Raw genomic sequence first — 20,808 nt, 5'->3', positions numbered from 1 at the left:
AAAATAGGTTTCAGAAGCAGTTTGTTAGTATGAATAACACGGTAAGTATTTAAGGGTTTTCAGCAAAATTACAATCAGCCCGTGCGTGGCTTTGTAAAAAATTTGTCCATTTAATTTCATTATAGTGACTAAATTGTTGGCATAAAAGGCATTTATTTTCCTAAATTGATTCCTTTAGAATTCTTTTTGATGTCATTTCTAATATACTAGATACTAGTAGAATAGATATATATCTGCAAAAAAAAATTTCAAAGTAAAGCTAAAAAAATACAACCTAGAAGCTAATAACCAGGAATACCTATGATGTGTATTTTTAATAATACTACTATATGTTATCTTAAGTCTAAAGTAATTAAAACAATTATTGTAATGCGAACTTACCGCTCGCACATAAACCTTAGAGGTTTTGCGAGTATGTCTTTATTATTATAATATATATTAAGATAATTTTGTTCTTTGAATAAATAATAATAATAGTAGTATCGAAAACAAATGGCGCCCTGAGAGAGAAGAAACTCTCCCAGCATTATTTTTTTGCGCTCTTTTTAATGAAATATGCAATATGTCATTGCTATTGCTCTAAAGTAATAATAATCTGGTCCCAAGCTGTCAGCTCAATTTTAGTAATTCTGCTGTAGATTTGCAGGATTTACGACAGAGCCATTTTTTTTATAAAACATTAAAACTTATTTATAGATAATGCCTGAACAGTGGCTGGGTCTATATCGTAAAAGTGTATACATTTACCCTTAAAGCTATTATGTATCTTATGGAGCCGACTAGAATTAGTTACAAGCAATCGCTTATTTCTAGTGTTATAATAATTAAATCACTATTAAGCGCAAAGGTGACGATTTTAGTGAACGTATATTAAATTTTTATAAATGTGCTGACAATGAACAGTCATAATATTTATTCTTTTAAATTATTCTTTGAGAGACTGTCTAATTATTCAACTCATCACACTCGAGCACGAGCTAAAGATCCTCTATCGCTAAAAGCTTTGAAAAAAATCTCAACCCTTGGGGGTCTTAAATAGGGACGTCGAAAGGGTTTTGTGAATGGCCTGCGCCTTCCAAATCGATCTCTACTGTAGGTCTAAATGGTGAGGCAAAAATTATCTCCGAGATTAAATGTTCCGGCTAAATCAAGATTTAAGAATAGGAATGCTTTGTCGAGGATTTTAGTAAACTGGGCACTATTTTATTTTATTTTGTATGTTAATCGAAATACTGAATTTAGCGTGAATATTATGCTATTTATTTATCTTAGATATATCAATAACCTGTCTATCCTTAGTTAAGCGTACAAGAGGTAGACAAATCTATCCTTTTACCCTAACTTACATTTCAATAACCTATTGACAGATAACATTGGACTATAACTGTATTGGACATAACTATGGATAGATAAGATCTTGTCATTAAACGGTGACAAGATATCCGTGAGTTAAACTAAGGGTAGATAGGTTATTGAAAACGGCCGTAGATAGATTTCAGATAGACAGTTACTTTGACAACTGTGAAAACTGATTGAAATAGGCGTTACTTTGCGGAAATATATAATTAATAATAAAATATTATCCAAATGTTTTGAGTTTTCTTAAGTGTTAATTCCGCCAATATTTGTCTTTAAACAACTCGACACGTGTTTCTCCTCTACACGAGGCATCCTCAGGAGATGTTGACTCTCTCTGTCTCTCGTGCCAAAGTTTGGCGACGAAAAACGTCGATAAAAATTGAGAATGAGTGTTAACCTCTATTTTGAGCAATGCACGCACACTTACACAAAGTAACACAAATCAAGAGTAAGACATAGCTTATCACGCACCCTAAAGTAATAAACCTGGCCTGTTTTCATCGGTTGTCTAACTCTTAAGCCATTTATAATCATTCATTGCTTTTCATCTATGGCATCCCACGTAAACTTTTCATTAACCTTTCAAATATGTGTGTTTGATTTTTTAGCATTTTGGGTTCCTTTTTGAAAGCAGTAGAAACAGCTCATTCAGTTGGTCGCTGAGTTCTTATCCATTGCGAAAAATTTTTTTTTATGAAGTAAACTTTCGCTTAGGTAGCATTATTGTTTTTCTAGCTAGGTTATATGAATCTTAGAGCTATCAACGGGAGCCCTATTATTACTAAGATTCCGCTGTCCGTCCGTAAGTTTGTCAGCTTTTTTTTAAATACAGCCCGATTTAGATATACAGCTCAAGTTTCGACAAAGTGTGTGTAACTTTTGCCGCAGTAACAACAAATAATTAATTAAAATATAATACATATTAGTTTTCACTTCAATAAAACTTAATGCTAAATTATTTTTTTCTATTCACATGACATAGATTACCTTTATTTCTTAAGGGCAAGATACAAGTACTTGATAATTCTAAGAACGTTTCAAATCGCACATATTATTCATAACTGAATGAAAGTGTTTCCAGGAATCAGATTACCTATTGTTTGTAGAGAAAGCTCTAGGCGCTACTGTTAGAAGCTTCTATATATTAAGTTTCGTAGATCATAAGTAAAAACATTTTATAGAATTCTCGTTCTTCAGTTGAAGGATTATAAACTATAATTCTTTGAATAAAGAGGAATTTAGTTGACAGTTCTTTTAGTTAACTGTTTATCGAGAGTGCCCTTTGTTTACTGTTGCAAGAATGCAACAAAGGCGTTGTATTTAGAGTCAGTTTTTGCGACTTTTTATTATCGGCTTTGTTTAGTTTGATATTGAATGTTCTATTTTTGAATTCGCATTTGATTGTTCAAATTCATCATCCTCTATGTTTTTTAATTCGCTCAGAGGGCGATGGAGAGGGCTATGCACGGAGTTTCCCTGCGAGATCCAATAAGAATTTAGGAGATTCGTAGGAGAACCAAAGTCACTGACATAGCCCTGACGACATAGCCTAGCTAGGTTGCGAAACTGAAGTGGCAGCTGGCGAGTCTTCTTTTAAATTTTTCTTGTTGTATTACCATGTGAATTGAAATTAAGATTTTTTTTAAAAAATAAGGGACGACACGAGCAAGATGTTCAGCTGATTGTACGCCCTACCCATTACAATGCAGTACCGCTCAGTATTCTTGAAAAACCCAAAAGTTCTGAGCGGCACTACAATTGCGCTCGTCACCTTGAGACATATAAGATGTTTAGTCTCATTCGCCCAGTAATTTCACTAGCTACGGCGCGCTTCAGACCTAAGCACAGTAATTTTTACACATTACTGCGTGTGACCCATAATCTAGCCGCCATCCTGTGCAAAGGAGCCTCCCACTGGTGTAAATAATCTCAGAAGTGAGGGTTACCACTTTAAAGCATACCAAAAAGTAACACATGATAATTGTCCAAATTGTTTTCATAATATCGGGCGACGAAATAACAGGGAGTTGGCTTGGGGTTAATATATATACGTGACATCGATCGTAGTAAGAAGACCACACACAGTGTAGACACACCGCCAGTTCCGGCTTGATCAGGTTACGATTAATCGATAAGTTATCAAGTAATGCAGCTGTGTCGTTGCGATTGGGGGGTGTTGATAGAACTGCTACGAGTAGGTATATGAAGATTCATATTTAGATAGCAATTTGAACAATTAATACAACTTCATGCACACTCAAACTCTACTAGAGGAACTAGGGGTCTGTTCGTATCAGATTTAAAAAAAAAAAACTTTATACAGGTATATTGATACTTTTTGTAGGATGGTTCCTTTGCACAGGATGCCGGCTAGATTATGGGTACTACAACTGTCGAAACAATAATGTGTAAACATCGGTCTGAACAGCGCCGTACCTAGTGAAATTACTCGGCAAATGAGAGATCTTATGTCTCAAGGAGACGAGCGGAATTGTAGAGTCGCTCAGAATTTTTGAGGTTTTTCAAAGAATCCTGAGCGGCACTGCATTGTAATGGGCAGGGCTTATCAATTACCATCAGCTGAATGTCCTGCTCGTCTGGTCCCTTATCATCATAAAAAATCCATACTGAATTGCAATCGTAAATTTTCAAATTGAATTTCGCTCTTCGGAATTTCAATTAGCAATCTATGGAACGTATCGATATTGATATTGATCCTGATTTTGAATCTATCTATGGGATGCATTGACTAATCCCAATCACCTATTAAAAGTCGATAAGAAATACACGAGCGGCGTGATATATAATATTATAACGTACTAGCTGACCCGGCAAACGTTGTTTTGTCATATAAATTATTTTTAGTGTTCGACCGTTTTTTCTCAGACTTACTTTTTAAACCACGAAAAAGTCTTTTCATTTTTCGAGTTAATATAATAAAGCATCTAGCACTCATACAAAATGTGGCTTTCTATAGGTAAGAAAAAATTTAAAATCGTTTCAGAAGATCCAGAGATTATTAATAGCTTGCAGATTGCAGATTTCTTTTCTACTTCCTTCACACTTCTTTTATATTGTGGATAATTCACACAATATTTTTATAAATTATAGCCTATGTGTTATTCTGGTGTGTAAGCTATATTATTGTAAAGTTTCATCAAAATCCATTGTGTAGTTTTTGCGTTAAAGAAGTACAAACATACATCCAGACATACAAACTTTCACATTTATAATATTAGTAGGATACATTAACTTATACAGATAACATTAAACATTCATTCAAATTACAACCTTATTTACCTCTGATTTTATACAGGTTTATTAGTAGATAATTGAACATATTACCGTTAGAATATTATAGAGATTCTATTAGTGATAATTTTAACCCCCAAATGCATAATGCTAAGGTTATCCAGTTTTTGAGTTATCCTGTACCTACTGCTAGATATTTATCTTCCTAGTTATCTTATCCTACACTATAGGCTATTAAATCGCATAGTATCTTATTTACCTACCCTGAAAATAGGTCCCTCGACCGGACAACAAGGCTCTAAACATCCTTCTAGTTAAAACTAGAACTAGAACAGAAATATTGTACAGAAAGGGCCTATGCTTATTATTTTATTAACTGTTTTTCCTTAATACTTAATAAATTTTTTACCAGGGGAAGGCACCTTTGCACAGGATGTCGGCTAGATTATGGGTACAACAACGGCGCCTATTTCTGCCGTAAAGTAGTAACTGTGTTCCGGTCTGAAGGGCGCCGTAGCTAGTGAAATTACTGGGCAAATGAGACTTGACATCTTATGTCTCAAGGTGACGAGCGCAGTTGTAGTGCCGCTCAGAATATTTGATGTTTTTCAAAGAATCCTGAGCGGCACTGCATTGTAATGGGACAATAATAAACCTTTATTTTAATAAAAAAAAAAACTTATTTAATGTGTAGAAATATCATTCTCACATTTATATTATTTAGTACCTAATAAGTAATTATGTATTATGATGACTGTAAATGTAAATAACTATTATGTGATAATATTTTCTAACATAAAAGCTGATGAATTTCTTCAAGCTGTTGTTGCCAAGCCGAAACATTCCCGGAATACTTCCCGTGTATTAAAAATATCATAATATACATTGTTCTTGCAACCATGTACTAATGAGAGAACAAAACAAATTGTTAGCACGTTTCATTGTACTTTGTTGTAAGTAACTGTATTCGTTAAGTTTATTTCAGACATCTAGGGTTGAGTTCTCGACCTTTTTAATTAAGAACTAAAAATTATTATTGAGAACTTGAGTATAATCAAATTAACGTATTTATAAAGTACCTACTAGTGGACCCGACATACGTTGTCCTGTACACACGTTTTAAATTTGAAAAATCACTAACATACACAAATGAGCAGGAGAATTATATTATATGGACGGAAATGAGACTCTAATCCAATCTCAAATTCACTCAAACACACAAAAAAAATCATCAAACTCGGTCCAGCCGTTTAGGAGGTAGTTCGATTATGAATCTTAACCATTCTCGAATTCACCTGATGACACACACCAATCTCAAAGTCACTGGAACACACAAAAAAAATCATCAAAATCGGACCAGCCGTTTAGGAGGTAGTACAATTGTGAATCTAAACCATTCTCGAATCCACCTGACGACGCACAGAAAGCTTCATTAAAATCGGTCCAACCGCTTAGGAGGAGTTCAGTTACAACAGTGCGTCTGTTGTAACTGAACTCCTCCTAAAAAAAAATATATATTAAGATATATATTTTTTAAAGTAATAATAATAATTTCATTTGGCGGCATAAGACACGCAGGTTGTGTCTGAAGATTACGCCTTTACGAAACGAGTGTATGACCCGTACTGAAAGAACTTATGGATACTAGTATTAAATATTTTGATAGAAGCTTTTTAGCCTTGAAGAAATTTCTTTAAATTTACATAACTGGACCAGTTTATTATAAATCCCGGGGGTACAAAAAAATTGGAATGCAAATGGAGTTTTGACAGTGGTAACAGGGAATTTGTATACTCAGTTTTCATTAAAGTATTGTACTCTGTTGAGTTCAGAGCTGTTTTGTTAACATGCATCGCCACTCTTATCAGGTAAAGCTTTAGAATGCTTAGCACCTGAGCGTCGCTGTACAAATGGTTCTTCGGGTAACTAATCGGTTTCCTCAAAGCGACTTTTAACACAGCTCTTTGCATTCTTTCCAATTTTATGAGGTTGGTGGAATTGGTAACTCTCCAGGCTAGAATGCAGTAATTTACTTTTTAAGTAAGATACTTTTTAAAAAGGAAGTTCGGCGGACTCTCGAAGCAATTTAATAGTGTATACCAATTTTCGTAAACGAGCTGAGACAGCAGAAACGTGCTCTCTGAACTATGTTACTACACGTCCTATTTAGAAAATTCTTATTCTTCTTATTCATATCAATCAGAATATTAACCTAAAATTTCCGTTCCCCATCGGTTTTTTAATAAAGTTAGTTAGTTTAGATAAAAAAACCCTGTACATGACAAACCTAACCATTGCCCGACTAAAACCAGCCGCCCGCTTTCACACAGCCCTTGTAAGTAAGTAAGTAGGTATTGAGGTTAGTTTTGGCCGCCATCCTTCTATATTTTATTGAATCCGGTTTGAAGTTTTTGGATCTTGAGGCTACGATATCTTTTTATTCTCATGACGTGAAGGTTAAAAAGGAGCATTAAAATACAGCAAACTGGGAGGCTGACATTTGACAGCTGGCATGGTGGATGTCCATTGGCGGTTGAGTTTTCACTTTACATCACGTAAGCTTTTTAACCGTTTTCCCCCTCTTGTATTAAAAATAAATCAGTATGCTGACTCTAGGCCAGACCCTAACTGTCTTATTAATAAACGCAATGAAAAGTTACTTCAATTTAAATATTACATCTCCCTGTCACGTAATTCTGTAGTGACAAAGGAAAAAAAATACAAAGCGTCTTAAACTTAGAATAACTTTACTTCGCGTTTATTAATAACACGCGCTTTCGCACCACTTCCGATCTGAATCCGAACCGTATCCATGAAAAACGGTCCGGTAAAGTCGTAAAGAAAGAATTGACGGAAAGAAATCGGATGACGGAAACTAGATCCAGTGCGTAAACTAGAATAGAAATAGTTCTACGACTACTTCGGATCGGACTCTGTTCGGGCGTAGTGCGAACGCGCTCTAAGACTAAGTATTGTCGACCAACTGTATTTTCTTAATATATTGGCCGCAAGTGACGTAACATCCAGATAGACACTTCGAAAATGATCAATGTTTCATCAACTTACGATTATATACTTACGATTATACTGTCTTTTGACGTCACGCATATTAATATGTTACTACTACTTCCTACGGCACGCCTATATAAACTCACATTAAATTGCTACGTACGCTTGCAACGCTGCGGATATTGAGGGCCTTGTGCATCAATATCGTGCAAAATGACGGAAATTCTATTTTATTTAAAAAAACAGTAGTCGATTTAAAAAATGACTTCGACTTCTGTAAGTCACCTGTATCGCGACATGCTTAACAAGGCACTTCTAGTATTTTAAACAAATAAATCTAAAAACAAAATATTATGGACAATGCGGGACTCGAACGTGGGTTCGAACGGGCACGGAACGCGAAGTCGTGGGACTTCGCGTTCCGTGCGAGCGCTCTTTCCAAGTGAGCCAACCGTTCGAGTGACGTATCGTTTATAAAATCTTGTATGCTTTGTTCAACTCTCAGGTTGGGGCTTCATCTACAGGATCTACTTTACAGGTTGATAATCTGCTCAATCCCAATATATGGATATAGGAAATTGACTTGAGATGTCCCGCATCGTTCATAAAATTTTCTTTTCAGTTCTATTTGTGTAATTAATCTCATAAGTGAGGGTTATCACTTTAAAAACATAACAAATTATTCTGCTATCTTTCTATTTACATTCCTATGTTTCTGTCCCTCTTACAACAACTCGACGTTCATTTCAGACATCAATGATTCATCAATTATAAACAGCAATTGTTTCTTATTACTCTACGGCTTATGCCTTTCTTATTGATGTTAAAAAACCTTCACAGAACAAACAAATGAACCAGTTTTGCACGTGCATAGAATCATTATTCCTGTACGCTTACGAACTTATAAAAAAAAAATGCTTTTCAACGCATCTGCTAACGTATAAATTTTTATGAGGATCGAAGAAAGCGCGTGGTATGCGGGCAGTGGGTACACACAAAACGTTAATAACTCGCGGTTAAATAGAGCTCTTTATAACTTTTTACTATCACATTCACGGAGGTCTCTAACATATTCAAATACGCTCGTAATGGAGTAATGTTATTTTATGTCGTAGGGGAACTTTTTGTCATAAATGTATAATAAAATTGGTAGGTTTATCGTCCCCTTAATTATGAAGTTTAAATAGATACTACTTAACATGTTGTAAGTTGGTATTAATCCAGGGTAACTGTATGACCACTACCCACCTGTATTGTTTATGGATTTGAATGATGCCCAGTAATTTCACTAGCTAAGGCGCTTCCGACTACGTTTACCTGATGTAAGGTAATACAATAATAATAATATTGACATTTACTTTTACCCAAATTATCTTGCCCCAAATTAGATATGCACCATGAAAACTTTATATCGTAGTAAATAAATAAATAAATTCTTTAGAACATTACATTAATGAAATACATAACTAAGCGATGAAACTATATGCAAGGGAGAAGGCTCAGCTTCACCAGACATGGGATCGTGTTTCCACGGAGCGTTGCTTTTCCGCCATCCGCTCCTTCCTAAGTGAGAGTGGATGTATTATGGCTCCCCGATTTCCCGACTCAAGCTATCATTTAAAAGTACGTATCAGCGTATGTGAGTGTGGGTGTGTTTATGACTGCTAAAGAAAAAACCCAGTGGCCGTGGTTCAGAATCTCCACAACAAGTTGCTTTGTTAGTAGAGGTAATCGGTATTTTTTTAAAGCACCCGATACTCATTTGTTTCCGTAGAAGAAGAGGTAAGTCATTCGATATTTTTGCGCCAGATAGTCTGAAACATCATTAAAACCGATCTGTTTAGCTTCGGAAATACCACGCCGAGTTGTCTGTTTGCTTGCAAGGTGCGCTGTACGGTGAAGTCTTATCCCAACGGATCTTGATCAAACTGACCGCTCAGGGTACTTGAAAAATTCAAATTTCTGATCGTCTCATTGAGAAACAAGATGTTAAGTCTCGTTTGCCCAGTAATTTCACTAAATATGGCCCTTATAGTCGGAACGATAACGCTGCATACTTCTGTTTGATGACTGAAAAGGGCACCACTGTGATAGCCGTAAAAAAGTCAACTGTAATATACACTGGCCTGCAAAAGTAAGTATCACACTTTTCAAATTAATTTTTTTTCTTAACTATAGAAGGTAGAGATTTAAGATTAAAAACGTTTTGTTGCAAATTTTATAGGCTTTAATTCTTAGAAACTAAAATTATATATTAGTAACATTTTTAACCTAAAAAAGATAAAACAATGAAAATAGACATTTTTAGTTTAGTGTTAAAAATTCAACTAAAATGTATTACATGTTATTTAATTTTTAATAACTGGTATTGCCTCCTCGAGCTCTGATTACAGCTTCGAGCCGGTTTGGCATACTGAACACTAGGTTTCGGAGTCGATGTTGGGGAATATTCTCCCATTCTTCTACCAGGGCCTGCTTTAGTGCCCTGAGGGTAGTAGGTGATGGTCTGCGAATTCTAACTAGCCTCCCAAGCTCATCCCAGGCGTGTACAATCGGGTTGAGATCAGGGCTTCTTGATGGCCAAGCCATTACGCTGATACCGACCTCCTGAATATACTCTTGTACGATATGAGCCGTGTGTGGCCGTGCATTATCATGCATCAGCATCGATCCATCACCCATATTTGCTAAATACGGCCTTGCATACTCATTGAGAATCTCTTGAGCATATCTTTGCCCAGTGAGGGTGCCATTTTCTATGGCTACTAGCTCTGTGCGACCTTCTGAAGATATGCCAGTCCATACATGTACACTGCCTCCACCGTATTGGACTCTTTCTGAGATGCAGGTTTGAAGGTATCGCTCACCAGGTCGCCTGTAAACACTTCGCCTTCCATCAGAAGTGTAAAGGGAGAATCGAGACTCATCTGCAAACAAAATTCTTGACCATTCTTCTTCATCCCACTGCATGTGTTCACGGGCGTATCGGAGTCTCGCTACTCGATGCTGTGTCTCGAGTTTTGGGCCACTCGCTGGTCTTCGGGGTTTCAAATTTGCTTCAGCAAGTCATCTTCTCACTGTACTGTCACTAATGTTGTACCTCCGAGTCTGAAGTAGCTGTTGCTGGACTTCAACTGCATTTTGGTGGCGATTTCTTAGCACAGTGGAAATAATATAACGATCTTCTCGGGCACTGGTACACCTGGGTCTGCCATTACAAGGTCTCCTCAGATGGTGTCCAGTCTCTTCGTACCTTCGGTTTTCCTTATGGACCGTTCGTACCGTCACACCCACCATTCTTGCAGTGCGACGCATACTGATGCCTAGTTCCAGAAAAGCTATGATCCTAGCACATTCTTCAACTGAAAGAGGCATCATAAATAAATGTTATGTGCTTTTTAGCATAAATTTTTAAAACAAGACCCATCGATCTTGAAAAAAATTCAAAACAGAAAGAAAAATGTGAATGGTAAAATTGTAATTCGGCACCGTCCACTTTGAAAAAGGAATATTTTTGTTTTTGAAGTTTTTTTTCAGCCAATTCTTAAAAGAAGGTTACCGACTATAAAGTTTTTATGTACAAAATTAAATTCTCTTTGGAGTCCTTTTTATTTCGAAAGTATATCTTGTGAACTTAAAACGTTATCCCAATTTTAAAAGTGTGATACTTACTTTTGAAGGCCAGTGTACTTAAAGTACAGATTACTTAAGAAAACCATTCATTTACTATGTATATTTAAATATTTGTGTTAAAGTAAATTGTTCCCTACTCTATGGTAATACTTAGTCAAAATTTCTCTGTTAGAAGTACAAAAAGCAGTCTACCCGTTGTGTACCATGTGCATAGAGTAATGATATGTACTTACGGTAACAGGGTTGCCTGAACTCTATGGAACGTAGGGAACTCTAAAAAGTACGAGTGTAATGTAATTTATTATTTATGTTATTGTGAAGATAGTTTATATCGTAGTGGGGCGATGTAAGGTGAGCGCAGTCAGTAGACTGGATCGTTAATTGATCTCGTGAGAGCAATTATCGCAATATCAGCTCCAATATGTCCACTGAAGTGCGGGCCTGTAATATAACGTAACTGTTATTGGTGTGAACTCGGGAAGCATACTAATATTAGTAATATCCTCGGCCAAGATTAGTATATTACCATTAATAATGGTTTACAAAGGGAAATAGTTTGACTAACTTTGCTATTAAACGTATAAATGGTTCTTACATTGGCAGTCCTGCTCTCTACAAAGCACAGATCCGGCCACAACGAGGTTCAAACTTAAAATTCTCAGAAAATCAAAAACTGATTAAACTTGCAAGTTACAAGTTTCATTATATCATTTCAAAATCGTGTTCCTTTACGTCAATACATCGAAGAATCGTAGGTCGTCATTTCTCCCAAACTTATTCTAAAACAAGTCGCAAACAATTGTTATTAGTGTACTATTCTGGAAAAACTCTTTCAAGCCCCCCAAACAACTGTGGGCAGGGCACATAGTTCACCGGACAGATGGTCGTTGGGGCAGTCAAGTCCTCGAATGGCGACCACGTACCGGAAGACGCAGTGTTGGTAGGCCCCCCACAAGATGGACCGACGATCTAGTCGAGATCGCCGGAATACGTTGGATGAGGGCAGCGCAGGACCGATCGTCGTGGAAATCTGGTGGAGGCCTTTGTCCAGGATTGGACGTCTTCCGGCTGATGATGATGAAACAATTGTCATGAAATGACAAGTCCTTCCCAAGAACGAGGCCACCATCATTTTTCCATCGCTTCGACATATTTTCACTTTAGTTGGCAATCCTCGAAAGAAAACACCCATTGAGTACACTGTGTTTTCGTTCCGGGATCATAACAATAAAACTATCGACGACGACATGAGTACCTTAAAAAAAAGCGCGCACACTTTTCTAAAACTATCAACAACGTTCCTGTGGTTCCTCTGGTGTTACAGGAGAATGTTGGTGGCGGCGATTATTATGCTTTTTTAATTGTCATAGCTTGTTGCGACGTCGTGGTCGTGGGTTTGGTTGTTTCCTTCTCTATTAATCCAGGGTATCTGTTTGACCTCTACCCATCTGTATTGTTTATGGATTTTAATGATGCGCAGTAATTTCACTAGCTAAGCCGCTTCCTACAACTTTTACCTGATGTTAGGTGATATGCCCTGACCAATGAAAACCTTATATTTCAGTATAAATAAATAAATTATTTATTGCCATAAAGAACATTACATGAATGAAATAAACAATTAATTGATTAAACTAAAGGCTGTATTCTTTATTATGTTTCCATGGAGCTTTGCTTTTCAGCCATCCCCTCCTCCATAAGTGAGAGTGGTTGTATTATGGCTCCCCGATTACCAAGCTATCTTTTTAAATACGTGTGAGGCGATGGCTGGTCGTGGTCATGTAGGTGTGACAGCTCGATCTTGACATTCGGAACTCTATTTTTGTTTGCAGAAGTTTAACATAGTATTATTATTCGCTTGATCACATAATAAATTATACCTTTATTTACTTACAGTTTGTGTAGGTTTTTGCAACTACTGACTCATTTCCTTTTTTTTAACTTACTCAAGTAAGTCGAATCTTTGCTTTTCTGTTGCATCACCTATGATAAGTGATTGTATTAGTATTTGTAAAAATATGAAGCTGTTAAGCAATGATTTAAAAGAGAGCTAATATTCATTTCTTTTTTAAATATATTTAGACAATATATATAACTCTCTCAAAATCTTTAACTATTACTTACATTGCGCATTATAATAAGGCTAAGGTTACAACCCATTAAGCCTGCAATATTCTTTTTTATTAACATGCCTGTTTTTACTTGAATATATAAACAAATACTCAAAAGTAAAAGCTTATAGTGAGTATGTACAATACCTACCTATTCTACTAAAACCTATTTTTGATACACACTCTAACTACTATGTGATAACTCACCGACGCATGAGGAATACTAATAACCTAAACACAGGGAAACTTAGGAGTTAGAGCTCACCCATGTACTTGTAGATTGATGTCATAATTTAGACTACAGACCTACTTTCCAACAAAACACCTATTTTGTGGAATAAGACACCAGTTATGTCTGTTTCATATAAACCTATTGTCTGTATGTGCCTAGTTTGTTCAATAAGCCCCAAATTCGTGCCAACTTTTTATATACACTTACCAAACTTAAGAATGTAGACTTCTTTTAATATTTGTACCTTATGGCTGTGAAATATGTGTTATAGTAGGTATTAAAAGTATGTAGTTGTCGTAGAATACGTTATGAAGTAATGGTTTTTTAGGCGCGTTATGAAAAAATGATGAGAGTGAAATTTTTAGATGCGTGCGCATCACTGTAACTAAGTAAGTAACGGGGTGAAATTGGTTCCTAAAAATTTCTGACGTTTGCGACATTCGTTTTTTTTTTGGTTTCTTCGTTCATTACTAGAACAGGCAAAGGGTTGAAGCCCGAACAGCCGTATTCGTTATTTAGTAATTCGTTTTCAAAGCCATCTTTGTAAGATTTTTACAATATTGTTCTTTCTACAAACGTAGAATAGCACGAGGAAGAAATAATATTAAAGAATTTTGCATTGTTACGCCAAAGAAGTATAACTTCTTGTGTGCATACATAAGTACACACATATTTTTTTGAGACATAATAAACTATTTGTATTTGTATTAATATATTTGATTGACTATTGAAAACGGAATTGTATGGAATCATTTATTTTAATCTTGAAGTAACAGCCAACCGTTTGTTTGGAGCCAGTAATAATATTCAAAACATCAATAGCCAATGACGCATCCGTTGTCCGTTACCTTGAAGGATGAACATGGCTCGGTCAGGATTAACAAGGATACGTCAATATAGTGTCGCCGCTCGACACGTGAATACTAAATATGCTGAATTATGAATGACGTGTGGACATCACGATTGCGGTATCAATTTATGAATGACAGATTGTTCCTGTAATCGCTTCGATCAATATTGGTACTGGGTAGTGACGTTTAAATTGTTTTTTATTTTTGAAGTTATACATTTTAAGATGCGCGCGCATCACTGTAACAGAAAAGTAACAGGGTGAAGGTGGTTCCTAAAATTTTCTGACGTTTGCATAGGATAGGCAATTTTTACAATATTGTTCCTTCTGCAAACATAGAATAGCACGAGGCATAAATAATTTTAAGGATTTTTGCTTTGTTAGGCCACTACATCGGACCGTGTTTTCACGGATACGGATTGGATTCGTATCGGACGTAATGCGAAAGTGATCTTCATGTTAAAATAGTAATTATTATTAAATTGGCTTTATTTTTCCTCCACTCTTCATTGGAGATTGACAGAGACAAAAACTTACATTTGATTCACGGGTTGTATACTGTAAGATGAAATGATGATATATTAATCGTAAATAGAAAAACAAATTGAAATTGCACGTAGATGCCTCGCTTCCGGCTTTGCATTCGAAGTGTTCTCAACGCAATTAACTTATCCCGTTTTAATATCTGCTAACTGTTCTACAATACCTCACTGTTTTACAGCCATTAAGTAAATATGTACCGCAACAGTTATGTTTACACTATTTATTTATGGTAGATTAGTATTACCTTTCAAATCGTTTCATGAAACAAGGCTTATAAAGACACCACAGTTGCATATAATGTCACGTTAATGGGATTTTTAGGATTAAGCTTATTTTTCTACTTAAATAATATTTGAAAACAATATTTTATGAACGATGCGGGACTCGAACCCACGACCTCTCGCGTTCCGTGCCAGTGCTCTGCCAACTGAGCTAACCTTGGAGTGACGTATCGTCATAAAATATTGTATGCTTTGTTCAACTCTCAGGTTGTGGCTTCATCTACAGGATCTACTTTACAGTTGATAACCTGCTCAGCCCAAATATTTGCATATTAGGAAATTGACTTGAGATGTCGCTCTTGTAAATCTAAACAATTTGTTATGTTTTAAAGTGATAACTCTCACTTCTAGGATTAATACACAAATACAATTTGAAAACAAAATTTTATGAACGATGCGGGACTCGACCCCACAGCCTATCGCGTTCCGTGCGAGTGCTCTGCCAACTGAGCTAACCATTCGAGTGACGTATCGTCATAAAATCTTGTATGCTTTGTTCAACTCTCAGGTTCTCAGGTCTAGCACGGAATGCGAGAGGTCGTGGGTTCGAGTCCCGCATCGTTCATAATTGTTTTTTTTTTTAATTTTATTTTTGTATTAATCCTAGAAATGAGGGTTATCACTTTAAAAACAACAAATTGTTTATTTTTCTACTTCTTCCCCGGTGGCACATTTGCTGATTTCTAATATCTTGTTTTAATTAATTAGGTTGATTCCGTTTTAGGCCAAGCAAAAAGTTTTAACTGTGCACAGAATTAACAAAAACATCTGAATTATTCAAGGACCAACATTAGGTCATATAGAATTGTGTATTGTTTCATTTTAAGGCAAGAGAAAAAAGGCAGAGATGAGAATATATCTACAGTAATTTATTTGTAGAGGTGGGTTATAAGTTGTATTTGTGATCATTCTGTGAATGTTGTCACTTTCGGCCTAACAAAATAAACTTGGTATGAAGCCTACCTGAGAATACACCAATATTATGCAAAATGATTACAAATAGACATTTTGCTTATGTTTGGTTTATTCGGATATATAACGTTTTCCGCGTTCATTTACAAGCACTGACCTCTACAATATACCACTGGACTGGCGGCTGTCAAAGTGCTTTTTGACGCTGTTTGCCATGTAGCGAGAGTCTGCGGTACTAAAACTATTGATGACAACCTCAGAAAACATCGATAGATGGTGGGAAACTATTTGCAAAAAAAATGTGTACTTTATAACGTTGATTCTTGAAGTATAAATAACACGGAAAACGAACGAAATTAATTCAAAATGCAAAAATACTTCAGAGTATTGTGCGTTCCTTCGCAGTTTTATTAAACGTCAAAATTATATCTCTGGACTCTCGCAAGTGGCGCTTCAAATAGGCACAAAAAATTTGCTGTCAAACATATGGAACAGCCTGTCTTGTGGTATTTATATTGGTCAGTGTTACAAATAGACATTTTGCTTATGATTGGTTTATTCGGACGTATAACGTTTACCGAGTTCGTTTGCTAGGTTGCCTGACATTCGGAAAACTTCGTTTATTTCCTTTCAAAGTACGCCCAGCGAAGCGGGCCGGAACGGCTAGTCTCCCATATCTATATGTATAATGAAAATGGTCTTTGTTTGAGGCTCTTTCACACTTAAAACACTGATCTTATCGACATGAATCTACCACCATGCGAAATTTATGCAATATAATAAGGATTTGCCAAAAGTTATACAATAATTATACCTCTGTATAAATATAAAAATTTTATATAGATATTAAAGCTAGCATATCCTTGCTTTGGAGTATAAATAGAGGTATATAACAAGATAATTTTTCCTCTGATACACCAAATAAGTATATAATTTTGGTCAGATGCTGGCTCTACTATCTGATGTGAATATCAGATTATAGCGATGGCGGTGCCGTGCTAATTTAAATACAAATGGACGTATCGGCCATAAACAAAGATCTTTAGTGTTACCACTACGCAGATAACATCTATGAAACGTGATTCTAACATATAAGAGAATAGACGGAGCCTAACCTACCCGTTAAGTTTCCGGACCGGGCTACGAACTGGAACACTATTAAGACCAAGACATACATATCAGCTGTCAGTCCGTTTGTTGGAAGGCTGTCTCTCACAAACTACAGTTGAGGTAGAAATAGACAGTATTTTGATAGTGTGTATGTTTTTGGCTTCACATGGACTACTGTTCTCACCTCTGGAGGGCGCTCCCCACTACCAGCTTCTTAAATATCTTCTCCTTCTCTTATATAAGAATACTAGCTGACCCGGCAAACGTTGTTTTGCCATATAAAGTATAATTCACGAGATAGTTTTATAAGTAATAAAATATTGCCTTTATATATATTGTACATCATTTTGTTCTATTGTCAATAGATTTTGCAGCGCACGCAAAAATAGGTTTTCGATTTTACACCTTGTGTTAAAAAATAGCAATTTTATTACGGATCCCTAATGTTGAAAAAAAAAAACATAGCCTATAGCCTTCCTCGATTAATGGACTACCCAACACTGAAAGAATCATTCAAATCGGACCAGTAGTACCAGACATTAGCGCGTTCAAACAAACAAACAAACACTGCAGCTTTATAATATTATAATAAAATAATAAATTATAAAAAATAATAAATAATAAATATAATAATATAAAAATCTATACTAATATTATAAAGCTGCAGTGTTTGTTTGTTTGTTTGTTTGTTTGAACGCGCTAATCTCTGGTACTACTGGTCCGATTTGAACGGTTCTTTCAGTGTTGGGTAGTCCATTTATCGAGGAAGGCTATAGGCTATGTTTTTTTTTCAAAATTAGGGATCCGTAATAAAATTGCTATTTTTTAACACAAGGTGTAAAATCGAAAACCTATTTTTGCGTGCGCTGCATAAACTATTGACAGTAGAACAAAATGATGTACAGGCTATAATATAGGCAATATTTTATTACTTATAAAACTATCGCGTGAATTATACTTTATATGGCAAAACAACGTTTGCCGGGTCAGCTAGTATATTATATAGTATAGATTAAATAATAAATATAATACAATAATAAGTATGTATAAAACTCGCTCTGAGTCTGAGTTATTCCTAAGTCGATGTTATGGTGGACTTAAGTGCAAGCTAGATTAAGCTTAAGTCTAAGTTCTCTGTATAGAAGCCTTAAAAAGAAAATTTTGAGTTTCCATTGGTATTTTTAAATTTAAACATCATGGTAAAACCTATCACCTGAACACAACTACAAAAATGTATCCCTCATTATCGAATATGAATATTTATTATTTATGTAAATTATTATTTACACGCAAGGCTCTGTCTACCGTCAAGTAAGGCGGTTGAGGAGAGTTAATGTTTCCTCAAAGTTATAACAAGTAATGTAACGTAAGTACATTGTTAAGATAAAGAATTGTCAAGATAAGTTTCTTATTTATTGCTTAGCTTTAAAGTTACAGACGTGTGATGTTCAGAGTTTCCAACTGCTGAACTGATAGAAGATAAGTTTATTCTCTCTCTCATTTAGTTCTGTGACTGCATCTGTCAACTTTATACATAGATAGCGTAATTAATAGGAAAATCTGAATGAGTAACTTCAAATACAAGTATTTATTCGTAAATAAAAGGGGTTAAAGTATGAAATTGCCGTTTTATTGTAATAGTTACTTACTTCGAATTGACATAGAACCGTCATTGTTTGAGATTTTTGTGTGAAACTTTTTTCACATGGTACCTACCTATATAGTTCTGCCTTTAAAAAATGTTCAACAATCGATTATCGACTTTCAGTAGTTTTTTTTTATTCAGTTCAGACAAGAATGATGGGTACTTCGAAAAAATCGAGATATTTATTATATTATTATTAAATACTTTTGAATACGAGTTCCGAATATTCACCGTAGCACGCTAGTGAAGCTCGAGCATAAGACCGATACATTTTGACATCATAATCACCTGTAGTGTTGCCAACTTGTTTTTAGACCAAATATAATATTTTTGATTCGATACCCATTAAGATATAATAAATAGAGTATTAAAATATATGTATATTATTTCTTAAATGAATACCTATGTTTTATTGCCATGAGCTAGTACAAATACATTTTTTAAGGAACGCTCCGAACTATGAGTACTATCTACCAAATTTAACAAAACACCGCTTTTATCAGACCGACACTGGCTCTGTTGCGCTCATCTTTCCACTTTCTGTTCATCACAGAAAATATGCGTTGTGTATGCTGATAGAGTATATAAGTTTTGCCTTATACTATATACTTTTAAAATAATAGTAGTTAGACACCAAAAATTGAAGGATACTATATTTTATAGTAGAAGGGGGAAAGCAGGGCAAAAGGGGATCCTTACGCATGCTTGCACAGGTTCACCTGATGGTATGTGTTGAAAGCCCATACTCTTTTGCAACACCGTAGGAATTATATGATCCTTGCCGGCCACCGGTCCTGAAACACCGCGCATGCCAATACATTCCATAGATTGGTTGTGGGTTGAATGAAGTGCGACGGTGCGTGATGACTTCGGCGATGCAAACATCATTTCCATCAGCGAAACAGTTTTACGGAAAACTCTCATTTAAAAATTCAGTAGAAGACATAATAAAGCGACGATATGTCTTATTTTCTGACCACTTTCACTACAGCACCGCTCAGAATTTAATAATAAGAAAAATTTATTCCATGCCACACACATAACAATACTTACACGCACATAAACTTACAAAATATGCTGTGTGGCAAAACAAAAGGCCTATGCTCAGCTTGTGCTGTAAACCAAAACTGGCTGCAGCGCTGATTTTCAGCATCTACCTGGTAAACTGTCGGAGTGCCAGTAAGCAAAAAAATTTAAAAAGAGAAAAAAAAAAACACATTTAAACACTTACATGTTACATGTTTCATATAAAAATAATTTTGTAAACATATAACGTAAAATACTATAAATATAATGAATGTGATGGAACAGAATTCCAAGTCTTCAAAGGGGTCGTCAAACTGGATTTAAGAAAACTTTTTATTATTCTTTTAAAATTTTCTAGTTTTATTACCGTGTGAACTGCAATTAGGCTTTTTTTTTAAATAAGGGATGAGACGAGCAGGACTTTCAGCTGATACGCCCTACCCATTACAATGCATTGCCGCTCAGGATTCTTGAAAAACCCAAAAATTCTGACATAATTGAGACATAAGATGTTAAGTCTCATTTGCCCAGCAATTTCACTAGCTACGACACCCTTCAGACCGAAACACAATAATGTTTACACATTACTGTTTCACGGCAGAAATAGGCGCCGTTATGGTACCCATTATCTAGCCGGTTTCCTGTGCAGGAGCCTCCCACTGGTAATAAAAAACTATTTTTTTGTTCTTACATAGTAACCTTACGATATGATATTGTTAACAGGGTCATCGCGATGGTGGGTCGACGTGTTTTTCACCTACTGGCCGTCGCTGCGATCGGTGTATTTGCAGGTTAGTAAAGAATTAGTTAAGTAATAAATGTAAGCGTTAGTGGTGCAACAGGAA

General features: G+C 35.6%; 1 protein-coding gene across 1 annotated transcript in view; it reads left to right on the top strand.

The window, feature by feature from the left end:
* LOC126966674 (interference hedgehog-like) overlaps positions 1–20,808 on the top strand; it is an 86,128-nt gene that overhangs the window by 18,827 nt on the left and 46,493 nt on the right. The window contains exon 2 of the mRNA XM_050810816.1: positions 20,687–20,754. Coding sequence (XP_050666773.1) covers positions 20,697–20,754 — 58 coding nt within the window. The 5' untranslated portion in view covers positions 20,687–20,696. The remainder of the gene's footprint in view (positions 1–20,686; positions 20,755–20,808) is intronic.

This window comes from Leptidea sinapis, chromosome 11, assembly GCF_905404315.1.
Source record: "Leptidea sinapis chromosome 11, ilLepSina1.1, whole genome shotgun sequence".
Classification (NCBI taxonomy): Eukaryota; Metazoa; Arthropoda; class Insecta; order Lepidoptera; family Pieridae; genus Leptidea; species Leptidea sinapis.
Note: the sequence above shows the minus strand (reverse complement) of the source record. Positions and strands in the feature narration are given on the sequence as shown.